This window comes from Myxocyprinus asiaticus, chromosome 1 (assembly GCF_019703515.2).
Source record: "Myxocyprinus asiaticus isolate MX2 ecotype Aquarium Trade chromosome 1, UBuf_Myxa_2, whole genome shotgun sequence".
NCBI lineage: Eukaryota > Metazoa > Chordata > Actinopteri > Cypriniformes > Catostomidae > Myxocyprinus > Myxocyprinus asiaticus.
Genome location: NC_059344.1, coordinates 64,413,190 through 64,428,255, shown reverse-complemented (window position 1 = coordinate 64,428,255; position 15,066 = coordinate 64,413,190). Strand labels below are relative to the sequence as shown.

Genomic DNA, 15,066 nt, shown 5'->3' with positions numbered 1-15,066 from the left:
AAACCAACTGTGAAATGGCAGGCCTCTAATATACAGTATATGTTATATGATGGTTCAAGTTTGTTGTTCTTGGACCTTTTTATGTTTGACAGTTTAAGACTATTTCTTGTCTATGCAATTTTTTTATTTTTTATGATATCAACGAAAATTTAGCATTTTGCACAATTGGTCCTAATTGTTGGCAGCACAACAGTAACTGCCTAATAACAACTGCACAGCTTCTATAAGATTGGTTGTACATAATGATTGAATACTTGTATAAGTGACTCCAGTTAAATTTGGCAATAAATGCATTCCTTGTTGAATCAGATGAAAATGTGCAGAAAAGATAGACAAGAAAATGTAAAGATTATATTAATAATGATTTGCAGTAAAATTTCCTTCACAGATATTTAAAGGAATAGTTCACCCAAAAATGAAAATTCTCTCATCATTTACTCACCCTCATGCTATCCCAGATGTGTAGGACTTTCTTTCTTCTGCAGAACACAAATGAAGATTTTTAGAAGAATATCTCAGCTCTGTAGGTCCATATAATGCAAGTCAACAGGGTCCAAAACTTTGAAGCTACAAATAGCACATACAGACAGCATAAAAGTAATCCATAAGACTCCAGTGGTTTAATCCATGTCTTCTGAAGTGATATGATAGGTGTGGGTGCGAATCAGATCAGTAATTAAGTCCTTGTTTACTATAAATTCTCCTATCTGCCCAGTAGGTGGCAATATGCACGGAGAATGCAAATTGCCAAAAACAAAAGGAGAAGAATGTGGAAGTGAAGATTTATAGTAAAAAAGGACTCAAATATTGATCTGTTTCTCACCCACACCTATCATATCGCTTCAGAAGACATGGATTAAACCACTGGAGTCTTATGGATTCATTTTATGCTGCCTTTATGTGCTTTCTGATCCTTCAAAGGTCTGATCACCATTCACTTGCATTGTATGAACCTACAGAGCTGAAATATTCTTCTAAAAGAATATCTTTTTTTTATTCTTCTTAATTATCAAGAACAGTGCCTACTTAAAAACTGAAGCGTCCTATCACTTTCACTATTATATTAAAAGAAATGAGCTCAGAACATTTGTTTGAAAAGTGATTATGAGTGATAGAAGTGATTGTGAATACAATTTGAAACACATGCATTGAGACTACTTTTCAGCTTTTTAAAACAATCTTGTTATGCTGTATGCACATTACCACAATATAATTAACTAAAAGACAAATCAACATCAATTTTATATTTATATTCTATTTACTTTTATTTTTCATGCTATATTTGTGTGTGCGCAATGTATCAGGTGCTGATTTTACGTTTCATTACATTTCATTTATGTGGGAAAGGGAAATTTGGTTACACTTTATTTTAATGTGTCCTTGTTACAGTGTAATTACACAAGTAATTACTGATTATAACTAATTAACAACTAGTACTTACTATAGGTTAGGCAAAGGGTCTGGTTTAGGATTAGTTGCTTGTAATTATGCATAATTGACTTTTACATGTAATATGTGTAACAAGGACACATTAAAATAAAGTGTTACTGGAAATGTTATAATATTTAGGACAATATGGCTGTATAGGGTACATACAAATATTAGGTATAAAAGCAGAGGTGTATTTATGGTTTATGCACCAGTTGTAAATCTCTGCCCTCCTGTTCATCTTGTTAATTTGGTCATGTTTTTTTTTTGTTGTTGTTGTTGTTTTTTTTTGTTTGTTTTTATCTGTTTGTGCATTTATTTTTTACGTGGCTGACCTCTCATTAAATATGTCTTAAGCATTTTTATTAGTCATTAGTTTTTTTTATACATGTCCCCAACAAAACCTATAGCAGGTTGTATTAATTGTATGTAACTGATTAATAAATAAGTTAAAATACATACATTTGATGAATTATTTTCAAGAGTTCAGCAGAAAGCAGTTCCTATGTTGTTGTCGTGCACGCGCGCACGGCTGTTCCTGTCAAACAAGCGCGCGCTTACCAAGGGAAGATCAGACGAGATGCGCTCCCGCATCTAGAATAACAACCTTGATCGTTACAGCACCGCCTGACATCCAACGAACGGAATCAGCTGTCCACCGGACAACTAATACCGAATAAACACAACCGAATTGCATGAAACACGTGTGATATTTTGTTTTTCTGCGTTGAGTTCCGCAGCGTCAAGGTGAGTGCGCATCATCCTGAACGCATCCTCACAACACGCTCACATTCAGTCTAAATAAAGGTCTGTTTATTCTGGTACCTTACGTTGTCGCTCATGACATGCACTAATCGATAACAAGCGAGAACAAACACAACCTCCCTTCACATTTACAATTAATTAAAATTTACAAGAATATTATGTATGTATGGTCTGCGTCTGTGGCCTGCGTGCTGCCCTGCGATGCATCCAAATGCATCTTGCAGTGATACGCAAATAAAAAAAATCAACACAGATTTTTTTCCCGTTACTTATTCTATGTTTTAAACAAATGTTGTAAATGACATTGCATTTGTAATGTTTTCCCAAATTGCCATGGGTACATGACCCACTTACTGCTTTGTGACTCTGCGTTTCTTTAGAAAATCGATCTGGTGCATCTGAAACAGGATAACCATGTCACTATATCCGTCTCTAGAAGACATGAAGGTGGATAAGTTCATGCAGGTTGGTCACACATGTTTTTTATCTGTAAAAAAAATAAAAAAATCAACTATTTTAAATATTAAATAATATTAAAAATATATTAGGCCTAAATAAATAGGCTTATGTGTAAATATATATTTTATAGAACAATACAATAATATATTGAATTAAATAAAAATCTGTTTAAAATTGTATATAGAGTTTTCTTAATTCAATATTTTAGTTCACACAAAAGTGAAAATTCTCTCATCATTTACTCACCCTCATGCCATCCCAGATGTGTATGACTTCCTTTCTTCTGCAGAACACAAATGAAGATTTTTAGAAGAATATCTCAGCTCTGTAGGTCCATACAATGCAAGTGAATGGTGATCAAAACTTAGAAGCTCCAAAAAGCACATAAAGACAGCATAAAAGTAATCCATACTACTCCAGTAGTTTAATCCGTGTCTTCAGAAGTGATATGATAGGTGTGGGTGAGAAACAGATCAATATTTAAGTCATTTTTTAATTATAAATCTCCACTTTCACTTTCACATTCAAGAAGGAGATTTTATAGTAAAAAAGGACTTAAATATTGATCTGTTTCTCACCATCATATCATTTCGCTTCTGAATACATGGATTAAACCACTGGAGTCTTATGGATTACTTTTATGCTGCCTTTATGTGCTTTTTGGAGCTTCTAAGTTTTGGACTCTGTTGACTTGCATTGTATGGACCTACAGAGCTGAGATATTCTTCTAAAAATCTTCATTTGTGTCCTGCTGAAGAAAGTCATACACATCTGGGATGGCATGAGGGTGAGTAAATGATGAAAGACTTTTTGGGTGAACTATCCCTTTAAATATCTATTTATATTTAAAACTATTTAATGTTATTTTTAGATATACAATATTTAAATGATTCTTTTGAAAATAATTAATGTTGCATTCAAACTCTAGAGCTTCATAAAAACTGTAGAATAAATTTTTTGGAAAAGCTTAAATGTTCTTGTGTGCCTATTTTATCCTCAAATAAAAATGTCCAACTATCCAGTGAATTTTAGTGTTTGTTTTTTTTCATAGGCACAGAACACCCCCTCCGCCAGCCCATCAAAAGCATTGCCTCTTCCTGAATCTTCCATAACCCAGTATGAGTCGAGCATCACTTACTATGAGTCAAAAACTGAAGAGATGGGTAAGAGTCAGTAATCATACTGTATGTGCGATTACATAATCTACCACAGAAAAGAAGTTTAAATTGTTTGCATTGTGTCTTTAATTTCTAAATGCATTTTGTAGGTGCCTCTGGCAGATTGTATCCTGAGCTTCATGAGTTTATGGGCCTAAATCTCAGTGTGGATGCTCTACAGGCATTTTCACCTTCAGTCCCTGACCAGACCAGTGGGGTATAGAAACACACAAACACACACACACACACACACACACACACACACACACACATACACACACACACACATACACACACACAAATGGTATTACACTTTATCCTCCTGGGACCCAGCAATTCATGTACTGAGGACATTTGTTTCTGTGAATGTCTTTTGAGATCAGGGCCATCACAGGATAAACAGTTTGCTGGCCTGTGACAAAATGTTTAAAATATTATAAAAAGTATATTTTCATTATTACATTTTTTTTTTATATAAAAACAAACAAACAAACAAAAAAGTCATTAAAAGCTATTTCAGAGGCTTTTAGATATTCTGGGCTTTTCAGAGATACTATTTTTGCAGTATGATTCTTTTATACCAAATACTACTGTATAATGATTAAAAAAAAATAAAACTCCCAATGCAAAACCTGTAATTTAATGGGCCTCTGGAGGTTGTTGCAGATGAATGCTTCCCAAAGCAACTTTCAAGCAAGTGTATTGCATATTGGGTATCAAAGCAGGAATCCAATACAAGTTCAGTACTATATGTCTGTATTTGAACAATATGTAACCTCTCATTTGCATTTTCTAGGCTCTCAGTGTGCGCACGACTGGCATGAGCTGGGCAGCAGCCCCTATAACAGGAAGTGACATTGGGGTGAAGAGGGCTGAGATTCGGCAGGGCGTGAGGGAGGTGGTGCTGTGCAAAGACATGGACGGGAAGATTGGCCTCCGTCTAAAAGCCATAGACAATGTATTTCTATAACCTATGAGTTCTTTAACTGTTTGGTCAGAAACATATTCTATGCAATTATGCAAATCCAGATGCAAATGTAAATGTACATACAGTATATCTGTTATTATTATTCAGGTATGCTAGCAATAAACAGGTCCGTAATTTAACTAATTTGCTTAGCAAGATTCCCTTCAAATCCTTGCTCCACCATGACAGTATTTGACCTGAAAATAAAAAGACATAAAGTTTAAATGTATGAATGCAATATTGTATATTTGCAATACTCCCTCATGCCATCCCAGATGTGTGATTTTTTTTCTTTTGCAGAACACAAATTAAGTTTTTTAGAAGAATATCTCAGCTCTGTAGGTCCTCAAAATGCAAGTGAATGGTGCCAGAACTTTGAAGCTCCAAAAAGCACATAAAGGCAGCATAAAAGGAATCCGCATGACTGGTTTAACCCAAGTCTTCAGAAGCTATATGATAGAAGTGACTGAGAAACAGATCAATATTTAAGTAATTTTTTTACTGTAAATCTCCACTTTCACATTCTTCTTTTCTTTTTGACAGTTCACATTCTTTGTGCATATCGCCCCCCTATTGGGCAGGGAGAATTTTTGGTAAAAAAAAAAAGGACTTAAACATTGATCTGTTTCTCACCCACACCTATCATATCACTTCTGAAGACACAGATTTAACCACTGGAGTTATGTGGATTACTTTTATGATGCATTTATGTCCTTTTTGGAGCTTCAAAGTCCTGGTCACCATTCACTTGCATTGTATGGACCAGCAGAGCTGAGATATTTTTCTAAAAATCTTCATTTGTGTTCTGCAGAAGAAAGAAAGTCATACACATCTGGAATGGCATGAAGATGAGTAAATGATGAAATAATTTTTATTTTTGTGTGAATTATCCCTTTAAGCTCATTTGACAGCATTTGTGGCATAATATTGATTACCACAAAAATGAATTTCAACTCCTCCCTCCTTTCCTTTAAAAAAAGCAAAAATCTGGGTTACAGTGAGGCATTAAAATACTCACTGTTTTAAAAGTATAGCCACAAGACGCATGATTTTAGTGTGGTAAAATCACTCACTAACCTTTTCTGTGAAAAAGTAAATCTAGCAACTTATAAAATAGAAGTTGTTTTCAATTAATGACATTCACATTCGCATCATAACAACACCGCTACAATATTGCGGTAATGTCAGATTGACCGTTTCCACTGTGTGTGTTTCAGGGTGTGTTTGTGCAGTTAGTGCAGGCCAACACTGCTGCAGCATTGGCTGGGCTGCGCTTCGGCGATCAGATTCTGCAGATCAACGGCGAATCATGTGCTGGCTGGAGCAGCGATCATGCACATAAAGTGCTGAAGAACGCCAGTCCAGAGAGGATCACACTGGCTGTACGAGACAGGTATACACACACACACACACACATGTTGGTGCAGCTATCATTATGAGGACTCTCCATAGACATAATGATTTTTAGACTGTACAAACTATAGATTCTATCCCCTAACCCTAACACTACCCCTAAACCTAACCCTCACAAAAAACTTTCTGCATTTTTACATTTTCAATAAAACATCGTTTAGTATGTTTTTTAAGTGATTTGAAATATGGGGACACTAGAAATGTGCTCATAAACCACATTTATAGCATAATACCCTTGTAATTATCAGTTTGTAACCTAAAAAAATGTCCTTGTAAACCACCCAAACCCGCCCACACACACACACACACACACACACACACACACACGCACACATGCACACACACAACATTCATGGAGCATTACTGCAGGCTTTCAAGTACACTGGTGTTTTATTACTGAGGACTGAATTATTGATGAAGGGATCAGACACAGGAGGGTGTGCTGCTTCGTTTTTACCTTACATACCATCCAGCAGTGCAAACCATTGTGTTGTAATGCTCAAATTGTCAAAAAACTGCCATCTTTTTAAAAAGACATGCAACATGTATGAAATCATTCAATATTTAGTGGACGTTGCATAGCAGTACATTGATAGCCAGAGCAGCTGGGTGGCAATGCTTTTGCCCTCTCTTGAACTTCTGAATTCAAATGAATGTCTAGAATGTGTTTATGAAGAAAGTATGAACCATCTTTCAAAACCCTCTGTCACTGTTTGCAGGCCTTTGGAGCGAACTGTTACTCTTCACAAGGACATGAGCGGACAGCTTGGCTTTATATTTAAGAAGGGCATAATCAGCTCAATAGTGAAAGACAGTTCAGCAGCACGTAACGGACTCCTCACTGATCATCACATCTGTGAAATCAATGGGCAGAATGTTATTGGACTGAAGGTAAAAACTTCCATGTCCTACTTGCATTTGCTTGCTAGCTTTCCTTCTTTATCCTTTGTGCTCTCGCTTCCATTTGGAATGTTTCTATAATTAGAAAATTAGAATTTAGGAAATACATTTGCTTAAAGGAGTATTCCGGGTTCAATGCAAATTAAGCTCAAATCGACAGCATTTGTGGCAAATTGTTGACTACCACAAAAATGTATTTTGACTCTTCGCTGGGATCGTGGCCGTCTCCTCTCCCTGAATGTCCAGTGCTGTCTCTGTTTGTCTTGCCGTGTTCTATGTTTTGTCAGGGCTCGGCCACTTCTGTTGGTAGTGTTTATTATCTGGTGGTCGAGCTCTGACACGTTTCGTGTCTCATTTGTGGCTGGGTGTGCACTGCATTGTTTGTTTGCTTTGCAGTGGGCACTCCGGTTTTGTCTAGTCCAGTGTTTGTGTGAGAATGCATGGCATTGCTTTATTGGCATTGTAATGTATTCTCTTGTCCTGTCATTGTCTGTTGACATGAGTGCATGTAGCTTGTGTTTTCCAGGCGGCATGTGCTCATGTCAATTGTCTGTGTAGGTCATGTGTTAGTTGGTGGCTTTGTTTGGTTTCCTCATTGCCACATGCTTTTCTGTCTTGAGTGATACTCCGCCCTCTCGTTTGCCTTGTTACCTTGTTATCTGTTTCACCTGTTCTCCCTCGTTAGTCTGCTTATTTAAACTCCTCTTGCGTTAGATTATTTTATGTTAATTCCTGTTGGTCTGTAATAAAGTTTGTAATACATTTGGTTTATAATAAAACTAAGTGAATCTGCGTTTTGGTCCATCCTTACAAACTGTGACATAATAATCTGACCACTTTGGACCCATTGGAGGCAACATGGGCTTGCTATTGAACCCCGCTCCAGCCGAGGAGGATTTGGTCTCCCAAGACACCACCCAGGTTCTCAACATCCTGACCTGCTATCAGCACGGTTGGCCCATTGGCATTTTTGCTGAGGAGCTTGCCAATGTGGCAGTTGGGTGGTGTCTTGATGAGAACCGCCCTCAATCTCCTCTTCCTGTTGGGCCTGGAAGTCCATCTGTCCTGAGGAGCTGGGGGAGGGTTTTTTTATTTTTTATTGGCCCTTTTGGAATTTGGTGGACCATGCTTGCAGAGGTGGGTCTTATGCTGCAGGCGTGGGATCCCAAAACCCCTCTCAGCCGGTGCCCCTTCCGTCCTCTGGCTCTTCCCAGGCTGCACATCACAGTCGGAGAAGACTCCCTCATTAGTCTGCTTATTTATACTCTTGTGTTGGATTATTGTGTTAATTCCTGTCGGTCTGTTCCCTGTTTTGCTCTGGTTTTTAGTTTGTTTCCTGAGTTTATCTTCCTTGTGAGTTTTTGTTTGTATTTTTAGGTTTTAAATAAAACTTCGTGAAACTGCTTCCTGCGTTTGGGTCCCTCTTACAAACTGTGACATACTTTTGAAAAAGTGAGTATATTAAAATACAAAAATTGGCCCCCATTCACTTCCATTGTAAGTGCCTCACTGTAACCCAGGTTTTTGCTTTTTTTTTTTTTTTTTTTTTAAGAAAAGGAGGGACAAGTCAAAATGTATTTGCTAAATGCTGTTGATCTTAACTTGTATGGAACTCTGAATACTCCTTTAAGAAACATGGGTTTACTTTTATGTTCGACAGTGGATAACACACAAAAAAATAACAGATTTACGCATTTAATTTCACAAAATTCCATCAGATTGAACCGATTCATCCTTCCTAAAATAACAAACTAAATTAATGTTGTTATTTTTTTTAAGACACAACACAATCAAACGATGGAGTTTTGTAATAAAATTGAAATGCGTAAATCCTAACAATTGGCTGGTTGAATTCTGGCATTTTTCTGAAGGTTTATGAACATTTACATGACATTTTAAACATTTTTGTAATAAAATTACAGACTCTATAGTCTAGCTAAGGGGTTATCTAAATATCCTAAATGTGTGTTTAGGATTTCTGTATCCTAAATACACAAAATTAAATATTTTTACACTATGCTTTTACTAAAAGTATGCACAGCAAATTATGCACAGTAAAAATATTTATAATTGATATTTACCTTGATTTCCAAAAACAAAAACAAAAAAAAGTGAACATTTTTCACTTGTCTCCTATTTCATCTCAAGTATGTTCTTCACTAGCACAGTTGTCTCCTTGATAACAAAGTACATTAACTTTTGATAAAACTAATTGTTGGTCATGATAGAAATCAAGTCACAACTGAGGGACAATTGTAATTTGTGTAAAAATAAATCACATTTATACACCAAATATTGAAATTGTTTATGCATATTTCACTATTGTATTAGATTATGATAGTTAGGCAAATGTGATATTTCATATATTTATGATGGATTTTCATGTTTTAAGATTGAAAGTCTGGGACAAGAGTAAATCAATAAATTCTGTGCATAAGACATTTGAAAAGTAGCTCAATTAAACGACGAAAGCATGGGGCGATTCTCACGAAACCGGTCAAAAAAATATCCCGGTCAAAAGGAAAAAAGCCTATTTTTAGGCCTATTTAGATTTTTCACATTGTGACATTATTTTCATGACAGTTACACAAATTTTACCCCCAAATTCTTTTCATTATAATATTTTCAGTTGTAAAATTTGTAAAAATCACAGTTTGTAAAAATGAATAAATTGTAATGTGTTTTTACGTGATAGTAGTACTTCCATGGTACTACCTTTCATTTTCACTGATTTAAAAAAAATCATTGTACAACAGCATCTTTTTTTACTTTAATACAGTAAAAAGTGATTGTGTTATAGTAATGAGAATCTTAATTGAAAACAAGGGTAATAGTAAAAGTAAAACGTCCAGATGCATTGCGGTAATGAGAATTGGGGAGTTAAATGTGCTTAAGTGTCCTGAAAATAAAATGGCAATGCAAAAAATCATAATGGTAGGTTTAATTTTCTTAATGCAAAATATAATTTATTTATTTATTTTTTTTTTTTTACATGACCAGGAAATGTTTTGACCGGTTTCACGTATAAGTTGAAATCTGTTAGTTTGAATAAAAATCAACCCCCAGGACATAAAAATGCCTGTACTTGAAGAAACGCCCTTTTATGCCTCTCGTCTCAGCTTTCGTTGCAAAAGAAGTCGACCAAATGGCCCTGTCGAGCACAGGCAGGTGACTGCACAGTTTTAAAAGATGTGATTGAAATTTAAGCGACTTTCTCTCTTTTCTTAGGACTCTCAAATCTTAGACATCCTTAATTCCAGCGGGGGTGTTGTCACGGTAACGGTGATGCCGGTGGTTATCTTTGAACACATGATGAAAAGGTATGGAAAATAAACTGCGCATGGACAAAACCCGATGCCAATATGGAGTCCATTCATTCCACTTTCCTAAAATACTCTTTGTCTTTTTCTCTCACCCCCCCACCCCCCCATCTTGCTTTCCTTCCTCTCACAAATGTGCTCTTAACATTTGACATGACTTTATTGCCTCATTTCCGCCAATTCCTCTACCTCTCTACAGGATGTCCAGCAGTATTGTGAAGTCACTAATGGATCACTCTATTCCTGAGGTGTAGGATGGTTCAGAACAGATCGGATCGGACTGTACAGCTGAGGATGATTTGGATTTTGTTATGTGATGTCAGTTTGGAAGGGTCACATTTAGTCTGGAGTACAACTACAGTTGTGTGTCTGCGGTCATGTGTGATTTTGTGCATGTGTGAGAGAGATAAGCGGCAAAGAAACACAGCTAAGGAGAACTTGAGAGATATTTGTTTTACATTTTTATTTAAAGGACTAGTTAGCCCAAAAATGGAAATTCTAATCATTATTTACTCCCCCTCAATTCGTTCCAAATATGTATGACTTTCTTTCTACCGTGGAACACGAAACGAGATGTTAAGCAGAATGTTCAAGCTGCTCTTTTCCATACAATGAAAGCGAATGAGGACTAGGGCTGTCAAGCTCCAAAATGACATTAAAGAACCTTAAAAGTACCATAAAAGTAGTCCATTTGACTCGTGCACTATATTCCAAGTCTTCTAAAGTCATACCATAGTTTTGCGTGAAGAACAGATTGAAATTTTAGTCGTTATTTACTGAAAATCTTTCCCTCAGCTGTAGCTCTCAAATCTAATTTGCACTTCTGTGTAATCAATCTGGAGTTTTTTTGCGATCGATTATGACACGTGGCAAGTGGTTTATTTCAATATAGGTGAACGGAAATTAGATTTCAGAATGAGGGGTTGATTTTCAGTGTATAAAAATGCCTTCAGAGGACTTGGAATATAGTGCATGAGTTCTATGGACTACTGCTATGGTACTTTTATTATGCTTTTCATTGTAATTTTCTGCATGCATTTTCTGCCAAACATCTTGTGTGTTCCATTGAAGAATGAAAGTAATACAGGTTTCGAGCGACATGGGACATGAGGGCAAGTTTTTGCGTGAACTATCCCTTTAATTCCTCTCTTTCATCATTAGACACATTGTGTGATGCCTGAAGCTTATTTCAATTTCTCTGTTTTTAAAACATCTCATAAAACATCACTTAAAATGATCAGCTAAATGAATTACAGCTTGCTCATGTTTTAAACTTTTCAGTAGTAATAATGTTGCAGGTACAAATGCCACTCAAAACTATGCACTACTGAAGAGAGTTTTGAACGAACAAACAGTAGAGTATTCGGATATTAAATTAAGTTCATTTCGAATTATTATACTAGGACGCTTTCTGTCTCCTAGAGATGAATGTAGTTTGGTGGGAAAGTGCAAATCAATCCCAGAACAACAGCAAAGGACCTTGTGAAGATGCTGGAGGAAACAGGTAGACAAGTATCTATATCCACAGTAAAACAAGTCCTATATCGACATAACCTGAAAGGCTGCTCAGCAAGGAAGAAGCCACTGCAGGACATTATACTGCAGGATATTGTGTTTGTGGCCCTGTTTTCTTGTGTTTATGTGTGTGTGGTGTTTGTGATTTTGCTTTCCCCACTTAAACTGTTCGTCATTTAACTTGGTTGGTCTGCAGGTGGCAGGTGCATGTTCAAATGATAACAGCTTTTTGTTTTATCTTTAAGGGATTTTCAGGAAAACTTACTAAGCTACTTAATGTCATAAGATAGCATTGTCTCATAAATTAATTTTGACCATCAGTTTTTAAAGTTTAGGGAAATGTTACTTTCACTTATTACCCATGCAATGGTACTAGGAAGGAATATATAGATTCAAGGCATATACGTTGTGCTTATTAGCATTTTTGAGGGACACAGCCACCTTTTAATTTAATAAAACAGATATAGGCTACAAATTGTATAGACAGTTAAGTCTCACCATTACAGATGGAAATAATTCAATTAATATCATATTGCATTTTAATTTACACAGTGCTTTTTTGCCACTCAAATAGTTAATTAGTGAAATTTGAATTCCGATTGAAGGTTATGTCAAAATGTTTTGATATTATGGAAATAAATTAAATAAATGTAAATAAATACGGCATATCATCTCTGCTGTCCCATTCAATTGAGTGTCATTCTACTTCTACTAGAAATGTGCAGTACATGTAAGTTTTTTTTTTTTTTTTTTTTTTTTGTCAAAGCACATGGCTTTTAAAGTAAAAAAAAAAAAAAGATAAATGGGAAAATTGTGGAAAATGTTGTCCTGAAATTTATATACAGCAAAAATGAGGCAAATTATATAGATAGAATCGTCATTTGTTTGCAGGTGATATTTTGTTGATATTTTGTGCATTATATAATAATGCAGTGGCATTCGTACAAATATTTGTTGGGACTGTATTTAGGATATGCATTGATTAAAGCTGCTGTAAGCAATTATTTTAATGAAATGACAAGCAGAAAATGTTATTGTCAATTTGCTACCGTTGCTGTTTGCACCTTTCCAAAATAAAATAGTTTAGCAACACACGCCACAAGAGAGGTGCTGTCTTTACATATTTACATCCTCACACTTCGTAAATAAATTCCCAATGCCATATTATATCATCATTAACAGTTTTACGACATAATATCCACTTTTTAAATGAAACATAGAGCTCTCGCGAGAACACGTTCACGTGGTTTGTGCCACATTCCACGTCGATGTTGTGGTAGGCGGGGCTTGATGGGAGGAACGAGCGCATGATTGGTTATATAACGCATACGCCTCGCCCATTCTCCGCTCAATACATCCGTATTGGACTGACTCCGCGTCAATCAAAATCACATGGACTCCGCGTCACTTCAGCATCTTGTTGACTGATTTTTGCGGATTTCTGCATGTTTCAAATGATCACAAAAGCAGAAACTGTAGACTTCGATATTGAGAAGTAATTTTGAAACTTTTTAATCTTTCTACCGCTGTTATGGGTCAGAAGAAAACTGTTCGTAGCCAGGCCAGAAAAGGTAACGTTATTTCCCTCAGTACTCGTACGCAAATAAGTTGTTGAAGATGCAAATGGCTCGAAATATAAATTCAGATTAATTTGATTCTGTGCGATGCATTTGCAAAGTATCACGATTCTAATGTTATATTTATTAGGAGATATGCACTGACATGCATGAACAAACGATTGAAAATAGCAAGTTTTCATTGAACCAATCTCTTTCAGTTTACCCAAAAGTGAATTTTAAAGACCCCATGAAATCAAAATTCAGGGTTTGTGGCTTTCTTGTTTGCTCAGAAGCCATGCTAAACATTGTACGCTGACAAAAATTACTTTTAGCCCATTAAATGTGCATTCAAATGTACAGTCTTTCTCTTCTGGGAAAATGGGCCAAAAAATATTAATGACTCATCTTGCACTCTACTGATTTTTGTCCAATCAAATGCTCTCTAGAATGAGAATGCCCCTCCCCCCTGTGACAGACTAGCATGTGGGTCATTGACAAATAAGGTTGTCTGAGGTGATAAAATGATATATCTTTTTTTTTATTTTTTTTTATGTAGTTTAAAACACTGGTCAAGTTTGTAGAAATGTAATCTTTGTGTCCATGTTTGTTTCACACATTTAAAAAAAGCATTTTCTACAAAAATTTATTTAATTTAATGGGTAAAACTATTGTTTTTCCGATGCATCGCGATCTTCATTTGAACGATATCGATTCTTAAATCCTAAGATCAATCTTTCACTCAATGCCCAACCCTCCACTACAATGACAGGAAATCACTGGCGTTATGCGACTAAAATGAATATATTTGGCAACTGACTAGTAAATATTTGCATTTCAATCACCAGTAATTGTGTAGTTTAGTCGTGAAGTGTTCAGCAGCAAGATCCTTTCACAGCGTGTTGAGAGTAAAAGTTGCTCCGTGTAATGTGTGTCCAAGACGAGATCCACGCAACCCATTTGTCATTGAATACTGTCTCTTTTAATACCATTTCTGTTCTTTACAGTCAGTTGTTGATCAAAAACAATCATAATTTAAAAAAAAAAATGTCTAATCATGCATTGCACAGATCAGGTAAAGCCATTCGTGTCCTCTTTAGTTAACATGCGCTCATTTACAGACGCTGTTTACAGAAATGCCTTTTTTGTTAAAGAGACAGTACTGCTTTTAGCACGTGTTCAATAAGTCATTGTAAATACTTGTAAATAGTACAAATTATGCAATTTAACAATAAATATGTAACAGAAATAATATATGAGATTGATTGATTGAATACATTTATTTGTTCCTTTTTAAAAAGCCAAAATGTGACCAAAATGATGAATAAGTAATAAAATATAATTAGGAAAATGAATATTTTCCTAATGTACCTAGTTAAAAAGTCCTCTGTATAATTAACAGCATTAGCTGGGAGATAATTACATTTTTATATGAGCAAAAGGGACATTATAACTGAAATATACCCATATGAATCGATATCGAATCAAATCGGAATCAAATCGAATCGAGAGCTTGTGAATCGGAATCAAATTGAATAGGGAAATCTGTATCAATACCCAGCCCTACTTATTTACAATTGTTTACA

The 15,066-nt window shown here is 35.6% G+C and overlaps 3 protein-coding genes across 45 annotated transcripts in view; all 3 read left to right on the top strand.

The window, feature by feature from the left end:
* LOC127427182 (cytochrome P450 7A1) overlaps positions 1 to 616 on the top strand; it is a 13,867-nt gene extending 13,251 nt beyond the window's left edge. Inside the window, exon 6 of the mRNA XM_051674675.1 lies at positions 1 to 616. This exon is cut by the window's left edge and continues 323 nt beyond it. The gene's annotated coding sequence lies outside the window, so the exon portion shown is untranslated.
* sdcbp (syndecan binding protein (syntenin)) lies at positions 615 to 13,017 on the top strand. The gene is made up of 9 exons (XM_051675981.1): positions 615 to 2,175; positions 2,574 to 2,658; positions 3,704 to 3,815; positions 3,920 to 4,026; positions 4,606 to 4,767; positions 5,994 to 6,169; positions 6,909 to 7,080; positions 10,318 to 10,409; positions 10,609 to 13,017. Exons 2-9 carry the CDS (start codon positions 2,608 to 2,610, stop codon positions 10,661 to 10,663), a joined length of 927 nt encoding a protein of 308 aa, XP_051531941.1. The 5' UTR covers positions 615 to 2,175; positions 2,574 to 2,607; the 3' UTR covers positions 10,664 to 13,017.
* A 299-nt stretch (positions 13,018 to 13,316) lies between these two features.
* Positions 13,317 to 15,066, top strand: part of unm_hu7910 (un-named hu7910) — a 43,527-nt gene continuing 41,777 nt past the window's right edge. For 20 of the 43 annotated variants that reach the window (XM_051672622.1, XM_051670929.1, XM_051672536.1 and 17 more), the window contains exon 1: positions 13,324 to 13,495. In XM_051672622.1, coding sequence (XP_051528582.1) covers positions 13,456 to 13,495 — 40 coding nt within the window. In that variant the 5' untranslated portion in view covers positions 13,324 to 13,455. Of the gene's footprint in view, positions 13,496 to 15,066 lie in introns of all 43 variants that reach the window. The other 23 variants (XM_051670321.1, XM_051669888.1, XM_051669547.1 and 20 more) reach the window with 5 other exon arrangements.

Coding starts and splice junctions, on each gene's coding strand:
- sdcbp (XM_051675981.1), top strand. CDS start 2,608: ATGTCACTATATCCGTCTCTAGAAGACATGAAGGTGGATAAGTTCATG. Junction 4,027..4,605: donor TCCCTGACCAGACCAGTGGG/GTATAGAAACAC, acceptor TGCATTTTCTAG/GCTCTCAGTGTGCGCACGAC. Junction 4,768..5,993: donor GTCTAAAAGCCATAGACAAT/GTATTTCTATAA, acceptor TGTGTGTTTCAG/GGTGTGTTTGTGCAGTTAGT.